This window comes from Haliotis asinina, chromosome 8 (assembly GCF_037392515.1).
Source record: "Haliotis asinina isolate JCU_RB_2024 chromosome 8, JCU_Hal_asi_v2, whole genome shotgun sequence".
Lineage (NCBI taxonomy): Eukaryota > Metazoa > Mollusca > Gastropoda > Lepetellida > Haliotidae > Haliotis > Haliotis asinina.
This window is the reverse complement of record NC_090287.1, coordinates 40,825,852-40,839,790: the sequence shown is the minus strand read 5'-3', so window position 1 is coordinate 40,839,790 and position 13,939 is coordinate 40,825,852. Positions and strand designations below refer to the sequence as shown.

The window sequence follows — 13,939 nt, the reverse complement described above, 5'->3', positions numbered from 1 at the left end:
GACCTAGTACCGTACCGAGAGCTATACATTCATCTCGATCAGGTGAGCACAACGTATAACATTCAAGGAGGTCACCCTTCCACTATATTGAGAGCAGTGCCGGTGAAAACTGAGAAATTCAACGACGGTAGAACCGAGTCATTTTCACCACGGCAGTATAAGAGATTAACCCAGGGCAACATACCTGAGCTGACAATATCGGTGTTAGATATAAATCATAATCCTGTAAATATAGGATACCTCAGCTTAACGCTTCACGTAACATGACCAGCGCACAAGGGCCCGGAGTGAAAAAATGCGTCAATATCGGGATCTCCGACCTCGGAGACACACGCGGTTTCGACGCTCCCGGAGTAGATGGTAAATCGTATGCCTTGCAACTGAAAAACAACATTTACAAACGCGTTGAAATCCCCTCCGGTGGAACCCTAAGTGATATGATAGATACCACAAGAGCAACAGTCAACACTAAGTACACCCTTGTCAACACCGGTGATGACAACTGGGTAATATACCCATCGTTCGGAGGTAAACTGTTCGACTTAGACGATGTTGAGAGCACTACCGTCGTCAAAAACAAACCATATATGCTCGTCTTCACCGAAGATGACAAGTGGGTGTTGTTACCCGATAACAAATGGTTTCTCAATATTAAACTCGTCTCCCCTTACGTGTTCACTGATAACAAAGACAACCACCTAAACAAAGTCGTGAACAATGGAACCCTGCTCGTGGCTTACGTCCCAACTCAGAGACGTAGTATAGTCGTCAGCCCAGTCAACACTATAGCAGCCCACATGCTATCGAGTAAACCGGCCATGCAAAACGTGAAATTGCAGTTGGTGTCTGAATTCGAAGGCGTGGTCAAGATACTAGAGGATCTACCGGCAAACTCAACACTGTTCATCAAAGTCTACCTAGGGGAACCATCGGTGAATGATGTCGAGATCGTGAAGGGGATCAAACTCGGGTGGGTGAAACGACACCAGTTTCAAGTTTGCAACGTTTACGTGCGGGTGGGTGTCGACTCCAAGACCAGTCTGCAGGGGGTCAACGTGATCGTGGAAAACAAGATATCACTAATCAATATCTTCCTACCTGACAACATACACTTCATGGGTATGAAGTTAACCCCTGAATTATTATCAGAAAACCAGTTGGAAATTATATCATAATAGTATAATAATGACCAGTCATCATCCCAACACTACACTTAACGACCTGGGAGATACAGAGGGATTCGATCAGCCTGGTGAGGAAGACGCCTTATATATCCTGCACTTCAAAGACAACGTGTACAGACGGGTGTCGTTATCAGATTTTAAAGAGCCCAAATGGGAGATCAACTTAACACTCGCCTCACCTTATATCACAATGGACGCAGATGAGGTGATCTCTAAGATTAGTAACAACGGTAGCTGGGTCGGAGATTTCATTCCGGAGAGTAGATTACCCATGGTAACTATTGGTGACAAAAAAAATGGGTTAAATTCTGTATGGGGAAATAAATTAACATTTAGCAATCGTTTGAGTAATATAAATATTCTTGATATATTCTCCCCTTCCACACTCATCATAGAAGTCTTCTTTTATTCAAGCAATGAAAACACCTCAAGAGTACACCAAATTGTACCCGGGTTGACAATACACTGGTATGACGAACACCTATACCAATATTGTCGTATTGTTATACAACGGGATACCCCGGGTCATATAAACAACCGCTTAATAAGCCTCAGTGGGGTTTTTATTACAACAGGAAAGTCTATTAACCTCTCACCTATTACCCTGAAGAGTGGTCTAGAACTTGTAGAATTCAAATTCACTTATGGACTATTAACTGAAACCCAATTAAAATATCTTTCAAAATATATATTATAGGATGGGTCTGTACCCAGTCGTAGAGGAAGTAGCGAAGACGTTGGAAACCGTAGATGGGTTCCGCTTGAGGCAGTTATGTGATGTGAAACGTCAACTAGAACAAGACCGTGACACGCGGAAAGCACTATGTAAAAAGTACAATAGAGCTTTCAATATCGTGGACGGGGCTGACACTACCCTTATGGCAACCAGCATGGGACTAGGGGCGGCAGGCGTTGGGTTGTTAACCACCATCGTGGCTGCACCTATAGTACTAGGTATTGAAATAACGGCTGGGGTGACAGGGTTGGTAGGGTTGGCTCTTAAGTTAGTATCACGCAGACTTAATCGTAAGGCATTGAAACACGACGAGATCAGGGTTCTGGCCGAAGCAAAGCTGAACACAGTGAGTGAGCGTATTTCCACGGCACTCTCTGACAGTAAGATATCAGAAGAGGAGTTTCGTTCAATCCTCTCTGAACTCACAAAATATAACGGAATGAAACAAGATATTCGGTCCAAATCTCGTAAGTCTGCTATCAGCGAGGATGAGAAAAAAAAGTACATAGCACAGGGAATACAAAAAGCCCAGCAAGCCTTTATTATGAATACCAAAGAGATCGTAGGCGGTTCACGTTAAACTGTTTCATCGATATAAACATGACATAGAGGCGATAGCCGTAAGCGAGCCACCGATCCTATATGGTCAGTCAAAACTTACAACATAGATAAAGTGGATATGAAATCCGACGAACCTAACTTGTACTACTTGAGGGATGGGCCGGGTAGGGGATTTGTAAGAGAAGAATTATTGATCGTACCGTACGGCACAGTATTACCTCCTACCAAGGCACAGTAATTACCGCCAACTTTTTTGTAGTAGGGGTAATAGTAGCAAGAGCTAATGGCCCAACCAAAGCCTTATTTAGTAAATAAGGCTTTGTAGAGACATTTCTTGAAAGTGAGCCAGAACCCCCATTCCCTATACTACTCGTGGTGAAATCTAACTTTTGATTGAGGAGGAGCGGTTTCGTCGTTACATCCTTTTACATGGTACGAGGGCAGGGCGTACACACTTATATGTCTTTCTAACACTGTTTCTAAGCGATACAAGCCCCGTGGTGACAAGGTACGATCCCTGGATTGTAACTGATAGTATTTTATCTTTCCAAGACGAAATATTCGTAAAGGTGAATGTAAAGCAATCTTCAAAAGGTGTACGTATGTATGTGTGTGCGTGTATGTACGTGCATGCGCGCGTGCATGAGTGTATGCGTGTGTATTTCTGTATGCGTATGTGTATGTGTGGATGTATATATTTGTGGATGGATCAATGGATGAATTAATGGGTGGATAGATGAATGGTTCATGCACGCATGCTTACACGTAATTGAGTAGGTAAAAGTAGGTAGATAGGTTAATTGTCAGGTAGGCAGTCAGACAGGCAGGTGATCGTGTACGTTCACCCTTCACGTTCAAAGCCTTGAATAATCAACACACAGAAAACATATACTAGTATGCTACTTCAACATACCTGTCTGCGCGTCGCATGAACCATGTACACACTTGGGACAGGGTGCACAGTTACGCCCCCATGTATTTAGAGCACAGGCCTCGCAAGATGTTCCTCTGTACTGTGAAAGACAAGTACATCTATCCGGCTCTCCACAAAATCCTCTCCCTGAGCAGTTATTGGTTTTGTAACAGGTAGCAACAGCACACGACTCGCCCGTCCAGCCATCGATGCACTCGCAGAGATTGGGTCCAATACATCTTCCGCCATTACATTCACTGAGGTCGGAGCAGTCGTACTCATCACAGCCATCCCCCTTCCATCCGCTGATACAGCTGCATCCGTTGGGTCTGACGCACTCTCCTTTGCCACTGCAGTTGTTCACTTGCGAACAGTCAAATGCCTGGTTTACCGATATTGGCAGATGAATTACATTCAGGAGTCTTGTGTCATCAGATCTTTCCACAATTTTGTCTCTGACCACATTTTCGTCTGTTGTTCCCCACCAGTTGTGCGAGGCGTTGATATAGCCACTGCCAAGTTTAGTTACCTTCAACTCAAAGTCAGAACTGGGATTGTCCAAAATGTTCTCAGATAACGTGTAATTTTCCAAATTTAAAGTTAGTGTCCCTTCTGTAAAATGTGATTGTGTAATCTGGTTATACAAGAATGATCCGCTTGGCGCTTTAAACGCTGATAAAGAAAATGCACAACGTCCGAAAACTTGTGCTATGACATTGGAGCTGACCGATAATGTTACAGTTTGACTGTCCCATGATCCCTTCTTCAAGTCTATCTCAAATAAACATTTTGAATGTGACGTGATATTATCTGCCTTGTTATCAGTAACCAACACCTCACTCCTGCCAGTGGTGACTATGGCAACGGTTGCCTGACCTCGTAATGTGTTTGATCTCATAACAATCTTTCTTCTGTCATCCTCTCCAGCGTTCCCAACTGCTGAAATGTGCGTAGATCCATCATTGTTCTCAAAGATGCAATCACTCACTGTTATGTTTGAAATGCCATCATAGTATCTTGATGATATCAGACGAACGGCAGGCATGTTCTTATGATCATGAACAAAGCAGTTACTTATCTTAATTGTGTGATTTTTGTTGAAAGAATCCAGTTTCACATATATACCAAATTCCTCATTGTTGAAGATTTCCATTTCTTCCAGAGAAATACTTCCTGATTTACCGTTACGGTAAACCCCGCTCAGGCCATTGCTGTGTACAAACCCATTATGCAACAGCACTGAATTTGATTGGATCACAACACCGTATCTTTTACTCTCAAAGATAGTAGTTCGTCCCAGATTTACCATTCCTACTCCATCCCCTATCGTCATCCCAGATCTCTCGGTGTTTGCAATGCTGCAGCCAGACAGGGTCATGTTGTTTGTGTAGGTTATCAAACCATAATACGATCCAGTTATATTGACATTTCGTAAAATGATCCCTGAAATAGAAAACATAATCCTGCACAGAACACGTTGACATAAATTATATTGTCAAGTGTTGTTAAATATAAGATCATTTAAACACGAATACTTGGGTTTTGTCCAGTGAACAATTAAATTCTTTGTCAAAGGCGTTCACTTCTGCTTTTGTTTTCACTGCATTCAAATGCACACGGCACATACATGATGCTGGTTTGCATACAGATACTGTGAAGCAAAGTTGATTGGTAACGTCCTTACCTGATATGTGATTGAAAACAATTCCATGCCAGGGCTTAACGGTATGACTCTTGAGCACAACTCGCTTGGTGCTGGATGAGACAGTCTCCAGAGATCCTGGCGACACATCCATATAGTAAATGCAGGTCTAAACAACCATTTAAAGCTATATGACATAGCTGGACAGCAGCAAGTAGTTATTTCATGACACTTCCGAAAAGTAAGACACTTTGTTTAAACCGTGGCTGATCAATATTTGACATTTTATATAATTCCTATGACTGAACTCACGATGAAGTTATGGAGACAACAGGAGACAAGGTTCCGGTGATCTATGAATCAGTAGTTCAGTACGAATAGAGATGGACACTCACCATACGAATAAATACCCCTTTTTTCCATGAAGAAAAGCTGAACTCCAGCGTGAATGGCAAGTCTTCCTTTATTTCTGTAAGAATGATGATGGATATAATAAATTATAACAAGTCTTCCTTTACACCTGTAGAAGGGATGAAGGATATTGGTATATAGGAAAATTGTTCGGGGAGCAGATTAAACCCTTTTTGAACAGTAGGTCAAAAACTGGTAGGCCACCCCATCGCACCTGGGGGGATTTGGATACCCGAAAAACATCCCCATGAAGCTGATTAAGATATCATTGGAGGATTTACAATTTCTACTAAACTAAAAAGATATAATACATCGGGTCAGAATTGATCTTCAGTAACAGTTGCTTGTCCTAGGAGACGACTAACGAGACTGAATAGTCAGGTTAGATGACTTGACTTGCGTGGATCGACGCTCATGCTGTTTATCCCTGGATTGTGTAGTCTGGACTCATTCACAGACCTCTGCCATCAAGCTGGAATACTGCTGCGTGCGGCCAAAACAACAATGGAAGCATGTTGCAGTCAAACGATCCATTACATCTTAATTAAACACCAAAACAAGACCCACGATGCCATTGACTCAGCCAATACACACGATCCCCAGTCTTACCTGATCAATATTGACCTCTGAATGACGTATGGTTCGGACCGTCCAGTCAGGGTTATCTCCTCCTCTACCACTCCTCCAACTGCCCCCAGCTCAAAGAAATCAGTCGGTCTCACACTTGCCTCAGACATAGTTGTATTGGACAGTAGAAAGGGAATGTACGACACAAATCCAAGTTCCATATTGACGTCAAATCCACAAATTCTGTCCTTGATTTGAGACAGTTCAGTGAATCCCCAATAGTTCCATCTTGCATCATTCTCAAGATCGCTCTTGAATGCCGCCACTTTCAACTCACATAATGCATTTGGATTGAAGAAAGAATTGTTGTTTATTTCAATTTGGTATATTTCAATGAGAATGGCATTCGTAACTTGGTTCAGAACCAGGGAATTGTTGTTGATCTTAATGTTTGAAAATGTACTCTCTTCTTTCGGCATATGAATAACACTTGAGGCAATATTGTTCCTGAACATGTTTCCTAAAATTTGTATCACTGAGCGAGCTGGCATATCAGATATCGCTATCATAGGTGCAGTGCTTGAAAGGGCATTGTTATTAATGAATGCATTTGATGTTATGTTTACTGTCTGTTTATTTTGACCTTGCAGGCTGATACTGAGAATTTGGCCTCGGTTATTTATAAAAGTATTGTTAGTAAAGATCAATGCGGTATTTCCATTTTGGGTGAAATAGTCAATCACAAAAATACTCCCTACATTTCCTTCAAATACATTTTCTTCGAGTTGTATTTCGCCAGATTTTATCTGATATCCCTCCATATAAATAACTCCTCTGTAGCTAAAATATAAGGAAAATGAGTATTTCTTGTACCGTGTATCATGTGTTATCATACTGCTCCTACGGACACTGAGTCGCACCTCGTGGCTGCTGCTTGACCCAGGGTACACGTAAATGGCATATCTTGTGTTAGCTCTTACGACACTGTTTGTTACGGCAATGTCTAAATACACTGACGATTCGGAACCAATCCCAATGCGATTATCTGCAACCGTGCAGTTATTGACAGCTACAAGACCATATCCTGATAAATATATCCCATACTTTGTATTTCCTGATAACACACAACCAGCCACAGTGGATCTTGAATGTTTGTCTATGCCGTGAATCCTTATACCATGTAAATCATTGGACGATGACTCTAGGCCATCCATAACGGGCAAGGATGTCCCATACTTGGAGATAGTAAAGCCACTAGCTTTTGAGAAGGAGGACTTTACATTTGATATTTTAGTAATATTGCCATTTAGAACTATTCCTTGAAGTGTGTCATTAACCTCTAGATATTCAAGTTGAGTATCAGGGGTTGGCGCTGAAAAAATAAAAACAAATAATAAGAATATCTGAGGATTTAACATACAGAATTACGCAATAGAAAAATCTTATAAATTCTTCAGTTACCTGCGAGATAATCCCCATGGCATCTCACCCCGATGTCTTCGCCATGATAGCAATACGATTCTTCGTTGATACACTGGTTTACGTGTGATTCATTGCCCACACAGTGCAACTTTGTATATTCGATAGTCCCTGAGCCAGGTCCAAACTTTGACTGAGTGTAATACGTCACTCCACCTTCAGGGCTAAAACATGCACAAACAAAATTTGTAGGTTTTCAGAGATGTATATGGACAGATTAGTACTAACTGCATATACAGATAACACTTTGAATGTCAACAAGATGAACTGTACAAAGCATCAATGCGGGTTTTTGAAATAACCATGAAGAGCACCAGAATAAATTTAACAGTAAACTACACACGCAAAGCCTGCCATTCTGCAAACTACTTCTGCATCACGAAGATCAAAGCCATCATCGCAGATGGTGCTGTATTCTGTTCCAACCAGAACCTCTACTCTGCCTTCGCGTTCATCACTACCGCCAGCAAACCGAACGATTCCTGCAAAGGCATGGGTCATATGAACGTAGACAACCGTCTTGTTGAGTGGCGCACATGTGATGAAAATACGGGGTTACAGTAGAACGGGTCAATTACGGCAATATCATATTCTGGTAAATGTTGTTATCCAGGAAATATATAGCGATATATGTAAATTTTGAAATTATGTATAATGATCTATTTATTCATTGACACACTGATAAAATATCAATCATAAAAATATCCCTAACATATTTTGTCCAGTATATTTACAACGATTGGTGTATTCTTACGTGGCCGTTCAGTCACTTTCAGTCCCTCCCATGGTTTGCCAACAGTGGCCGGATTGAATCGGACTGGCATGTCTCTCGATCCCCTAACATAGAGGCTTCCTAAACAATGAACGTAAACATATATATTACATGTAATGGTTACAAATTATTTCATGACATGAGAGCGCTAGCGTTGTAAGAAAGAAAAACACTGTTCTAACATAAACTGTATGATCAAATGTGCCCGATGGAATAAGTCATGTAACCACTAACCTTCTAGCACCTAACGGGCAGCTTGGGTTAATCGGAGTACTAGTAATCAGATTGTTTGGGCGCATGCATTGTGCATGGAGTAATGCGCACGATAAGTGGACTATGATTATTATTATTATGTTTTACAGATTACGATAGATATGCAGCAGAGAGGGTTTGGTTGATCCTGGCACAGTCAGGCTGGTAACCCTCATCATCAGCTCAGGGCCCTCGCCCCCTCTACACGCAGCCCAGACAGCGACTGGGACTTCCCCCGGGAACCACTGCCCAGTCGAACCCACCAAGAACTTTCCGGAGAATATGGAGGCAATATGGTTTTACTACATTGACATACCAACTCGCAGGGCGGCGGTAGGGTAGCTTAATGGCTACGGCGACCGCCTGTCACGCTGAAGACCGGGTTTAGATGCCCCACATAGGTACATTGTGTGAAACTCATTTCTGGTGTTCGACACCGTGACATAACCTGTTTGCTTGCTAAATGCTACTTAAAACCGTACTCACTCACTCACCTTCAACTCGCATTCCAACGCTTTCCTTGAACAGAAGCTCCACGCCAGTATCTATCGTCAGAGTGTCATCTTTGCCAACAATAATGTTACTCAGGACAGTGTAGGGACTTTGTGCCCTGGTCAGAGTAAAGCTTCCTCTAACGGTACCACCTAATGATCCGTTTGAGTCGAGGAAAGGTGTTGTCTCCACAAGATCTATCATGTCCCTATCTTTGAAAAATGGCATGATTGATATCTCAGGCAGGACCGCGTCGTTGGATTTGTCATATATCTTTGCTTTTATAGCCGAAAATGTGTCTTTTCCCCAATAGTTGTAACTAGCGTTGATAACTGTATCCCTGAAATCATCACTGGCGAATTTCATGAAGTAGTCGAAACTGGTTTCAAACACATTGTGTGTTATGACAACATCCGGTGTTTTCAGAGTAAGCAGGCAAGAACTGAACGTATTCATTGTTGCATTTATTTTCTCTTTGAGAGATTGTTGGGATTTAAATTCCATATTTCCAATATTGAAATTGTTTTCTCTAATTATAACCCTGTTTTCAGCATCGCCGCTAAGATCAATATCAGCAGTTCCCGATGGAGCCCAAAATGAATTATTTGCGATTTCAACATCTAAATATTGACCTTTTATCCTACATACGCGACCTTCATGCACACTGAGAGTATTGTTCAGAAACATTACAGTGGTCAATGAGTGGCCCGAGTCACATATAACACCGCCTGCATTGAAAACGGACCCGCTTGCTGTGAACGCATGTGGGGCAGAATTTCCTTTGGTAGTAATTTTTACTGCCTTGGAGGTGAAATTAGAGTTCTCTAAAATGATATTTCCTGTATCATTGCTTGCTGATGTTCCTGAACAAGTAGACAGGGTAATATCATTATTCGGGATAACCAACTGAGATTCTGATATTGTTACATTGAAGCGGGAAGATCTCACGTTAAGAGATTCTGTGTCAACAGAGCTATGGAGTAGAGCCAACACCAGCTTGGAGGAACATTCTGTACTGCGGATGTCTTCAATTGTCCTTGCTGCTTTCAAAGAACCATAGGTAACTTCCAGATCTACAATGAAGGAATGGGGTTGGGTTTAATTATCAGTGACAGTACTGTTCTGAAACTAACCCAACACAGTTAGGAAACGTTTTTAGCGTTGGATTTACTTGTGTCTGGTATGATAAAACATAGCACTGAAAGATTGACTGTTGATCGTATCAATGTACATTTACTTACTGCTATTTGTAAGAATCAAGCCTCCCCATTTGTTGTTGGTGCCATTTTGTAAAATTGCAGGTAAAGTTGAAGATCCATTAATTTTCAGTGTACCTGAAAAAAAAGGTTCCTGAAGTAAAATGCCTTTTCCTTATTGTCCACATCCACTTCTTCATAAATAATATATGCATGCATGTCATGTTCTGTTCTGTCCTTGAAGATCCGGATTAGGATTGATCTTCAGTAGTGAGTGAGTTTAGTTTTACGCCGCACTCAGCAATATTCCAGCTATATGGTGGCGATCTGTAAATAATCGAGTCTGTACCAGACAATCCAGTGATCAAAAACATGAGCATCGATCTGCGCCATTGGGGACCGATGACATGTGTCAACCCAGTCAGCGAATCTGACCACCCGATCACGTTGGTAGCCTCTTACGACAAGCATAGTCGCCTTTTATGGTAAGCATGGGTTGCTGAAGGCCTATTCTACCCCGGACCTTCACAGGAGGATCTTCAGTAACCCATGCTTTTTACCTTTAACAACGATCCCCTGGTCTCCATGGAAGGTAAGAGTGACATTTGGCAGGATGGTAAGTGTTTTTCCTTCAGGCACCACAATAGTTCTCTTCACCACCAGTCTCTGATCAGGGCGGATAAGGACGTCTTCCTGCAACACTCCGCCAATATCGTACGGTTCATCATCAGCGAACATAGTGGTCCCATTTGAAGTCACATCCATAGACTTGGACGTGAAGTATGGGTCAATCAGTATCTCAGCTCTGCTGATGTTATGATAGAAGTCATATATCCGTGAACGGATTCCTCGTTGGTCTGTGGTACCCCAATAATTTCCACTCGCATCAAGAAACGTTTGATCATTATAAAGTTCGTACGTAATCAAGTCGTATGTTGAGTTTGGATTTTCAAATACATTTCGGTATATTCTGCTGTTTGATCCCGTTAATTTCAAGGAACCTACACGTGAACTGTTTCTGAAGACGTTGTTGGCAACATCAGCTCCATCGGCATATAGATACAGCGCATACCTGGTATAGGAATCTTCAAAATGATTTTCAGAGATGTTGATAGGCATTTTTGCATAGTTTGAATACCTGTTACCTTGATATACTTTGATGTCGGTGGAGTCTGCAAAATTCGTGATGTTGTTACCTCTTATAAGTAGAGAGGCGAATCTGCTTGAGTCAAAATCCTCAAGGGAAATGTAAATCGCATAGGCTTCTGTATAGGACGGACCGCCTTGAAATGTGTTGTAAGTGAGAGAGATGTTAAAGATATGCCTATACATATCGGATTTTACACTTACACCTGCGTATGTATTCTTTGTAAATTCGCAGTCATTGACGGTCACAAGGCTATTCACTCGGTTCACGTAGCCGTTAATACGCAGGCCGTGACTGTTGCGTTCAAAGGTGCACGAAGAAATATTGAGGATTCCATTTAATCGTGGATCGGAGAGAATTGCTTCTTTTGAATTGAATCTAAATGTTGAGTTTCGGATTATGGTTTCCCCACCATTACTTCGTTTTAGTCCTACTCCGTTGTTGTCAACATGAGACGATATTATGCTAGCATAACCAGACTGCGACATTTGGAAGCCAAACTTGTAATTCCCCGTTATATCACTCTCAGTGACGGTCATCCTAATTCCATTATCATCTGACACTATTCCGGAATCCCGATTGTATCGAATGTTGCATCGATATAACTCAACGTCGCATGAACTTGATAGCAACAATGCATGTTTACCGTTCTGGTTGAAGATACATTGCTCAAAGAAAAGTCCACTTCGAGATACCCAGTCATCAGACACAACTAAACCATTATTCAAATTTTGTGACACTTGAAGACGGTGAAATGATTTGGTTCCAGAGCCTCCATTTGTTAAGATTATGCCATTGGAGTTGTAGTAAACTTTGGTGTTATTAAAAGACATGGAATCAGGGGGTCCCATGGCACCAACATTGGCATGTCGTATTGTGCAGAAATTGCAGGAAAGAACACCTGGAATAAATAGAAGAAAGCACAATGCCACGTTTTGAAAGGACGTATGAGGTTTCATTGCACAATGGTGCATATCTACCCTTTTAAATACCAACATGTCTAATATAGATTGTATAGAAGTAAATAATGTTTATAAATTATCATGTGCTATTTGAACAAGTAATAATATCATGTGACAGACAAATTGTATAGAAGGAAACAGTGTTTACGCTTTCTACATGTAAAGCCTGTACTATTTGAAAACAGTACCTTGTGATATTCAGTTATATCGAAAAAAAAGCGTACTTGTGTTCTGTTACACAATTATTTTCAGTCACCAAATACAGCAGATATCTGTACCTGTTTGCTCAGTTCTGAGGCCTTTCCAACGATTTTGTGCTCCAGAAGGAACGTCACTTGACCAGAACGAAACAGGCAAGCCTTGAATACCAGCTGCAGTCAACGAGCCTTAATGAAAAAATGCATGTTGTTCAATGAAAGAAATATCGAAATACACTCCTCAAAGGTAATAGAATAGTCACGTGTGATTCAGATGTGGACATAGCAAACTAAGAATGTAAAGCTACTTTTACTAAGCCCATGTTAGTGAAGTAACCGTATGAATGTTTAATGTTACTTAAAGGTGATATTAAAAGATTTTGGGATTACGTCATGAGTGCCTGTCTTGTGCGTGTATTAATGTAGTAAGTGTATATACAAGTACAGATATGTTTTGTGAAACAGTATTTCGCAAAATATACTATTCAATTATCATGAAGATAGCAACATTTCAACATCGACCAGAGTGGACCAATAACAGTTATTATTTCTCTGTAGTTTTCAGTTTCTGTCATGTTGCAAGTACTTTAGTGGCAATGACGTGTCAAGTGGGGTGTCACATTTTTTTTGTTCTGCGATGGCAAGGTAATGGAAGGTTCAGTACCTCGAATAAGGATACCAGCGTCAGTGGCATTGAAAATAACCACAACTCCAGGCTGTATCTGTAGATGTGTGGCTGGACGAACCGTGATCAGGGAATTGACAACGTAAGGACTCCCACTCGTTGTCCATACGGTATTGCCCTGAAAACAGTCATGTAGTTAGCAAATCAGTCCCATGATGGATGGTAGGCGGTGGGGTAGCCTAGTAGTTAATGCCGTTCACTCGTCACGCTGAAGACACGGGTTCGATTCCCCACATAGGCACAATGTGTGAGGACCATTGCGGGTGTCCCTCGTCGTGACATTTCTGGAATATTGCTAAAATCGGAATAAAACTAAACTCCTTCACCCATGTTGGATTTATGGATGCTAAACAAAGGCTACGGTACCGGTGGCAGGTGTAATCGTTGATTAAATCATAATTTCTAGATGCGCCCAGTGATCACTTGGTATTTCACACACTTTTATCGTGAAAGGGACTTGCATATTCAACTGTATCTTGTACAGTCTAAAGTGAAAACGTACCCTTATATCGCTGTTTATCACTGTAGGTTGTTCTTGATCAACAGAGGTGTTACAGCCATGAACCTCAAGGCGTATAGCAGAGTTGGAGGATGTGGGGCTGACGGCAACATATCTCGCCTAGGCATGAATACAATGATATACATTTATCACTACACGAGTGTATGCTGCAGTTTAGCATTAACCCTCGTAATACAAACGAGCACAGATGATAAATATCGTCATCAGTTTCACAATCAAGTGA

The 13,939-nt window shown here is 41.5% G+C and overlaps 1 protein-coding gene across 1 annotated transcript in view; it reads right to left on the bottom strand.

Moving 5' to 3' along the window:
* The window catches only part of LOC137295430 (uncharacterized), a 44,647-nt gene that overhangs the window by 26,414 nt on the left and 4,294 nt on the right, over positions 1-13,939 (bottom strand). The window contains exons 4-16 of the mRNA XM_067826796.1: positions 13,699-13,815; positions 13,176-13,314; positions 12,593-12,700; positions 10,766-12,253; positions 10,251-10,343; positions 9,012-10,082; positions 8,248-8,346; positions 7,837-7,975; positions 7,476-7,657; positions 6,057-7,386; positions 5,432-5,505; positions 5,079-5,174; positions 3,395-4,837 (exon numbers count right to left, since the gene is read on the bottom strand). Of these exons, the coding sequence (XP_067682897.1) occupies positions 3,395-4,837; positions 5,079-5,174; positions 5,432-5,505; positions 6,057-7,386; positions 7,476-7,657; positions 7,837-7,975; positions 8,248-8,346; positions 9,012-10,082; positions 10,251-10,343; positions 10,766-12,253; positions 12,593-12,700; positions 13,176-13,314; positions 13,699-13,815 (6,379 nt within the window). The remainder of the gene's footprint in view (positions 1-3,394; positions 4,838-5,078; positions 5,175-5,431; positions 5,506-6,056; positions 7,387-7,475; positions 7,658-7,836; positions 7,976-8,247; positions 8,347-9,011; positions 10,083-10,250; positions 10,344-10,765; positions 12,254-12,592; positions 12,701-13,175; positions 13,315-13,698; positions 13,816-13,939) is intronic.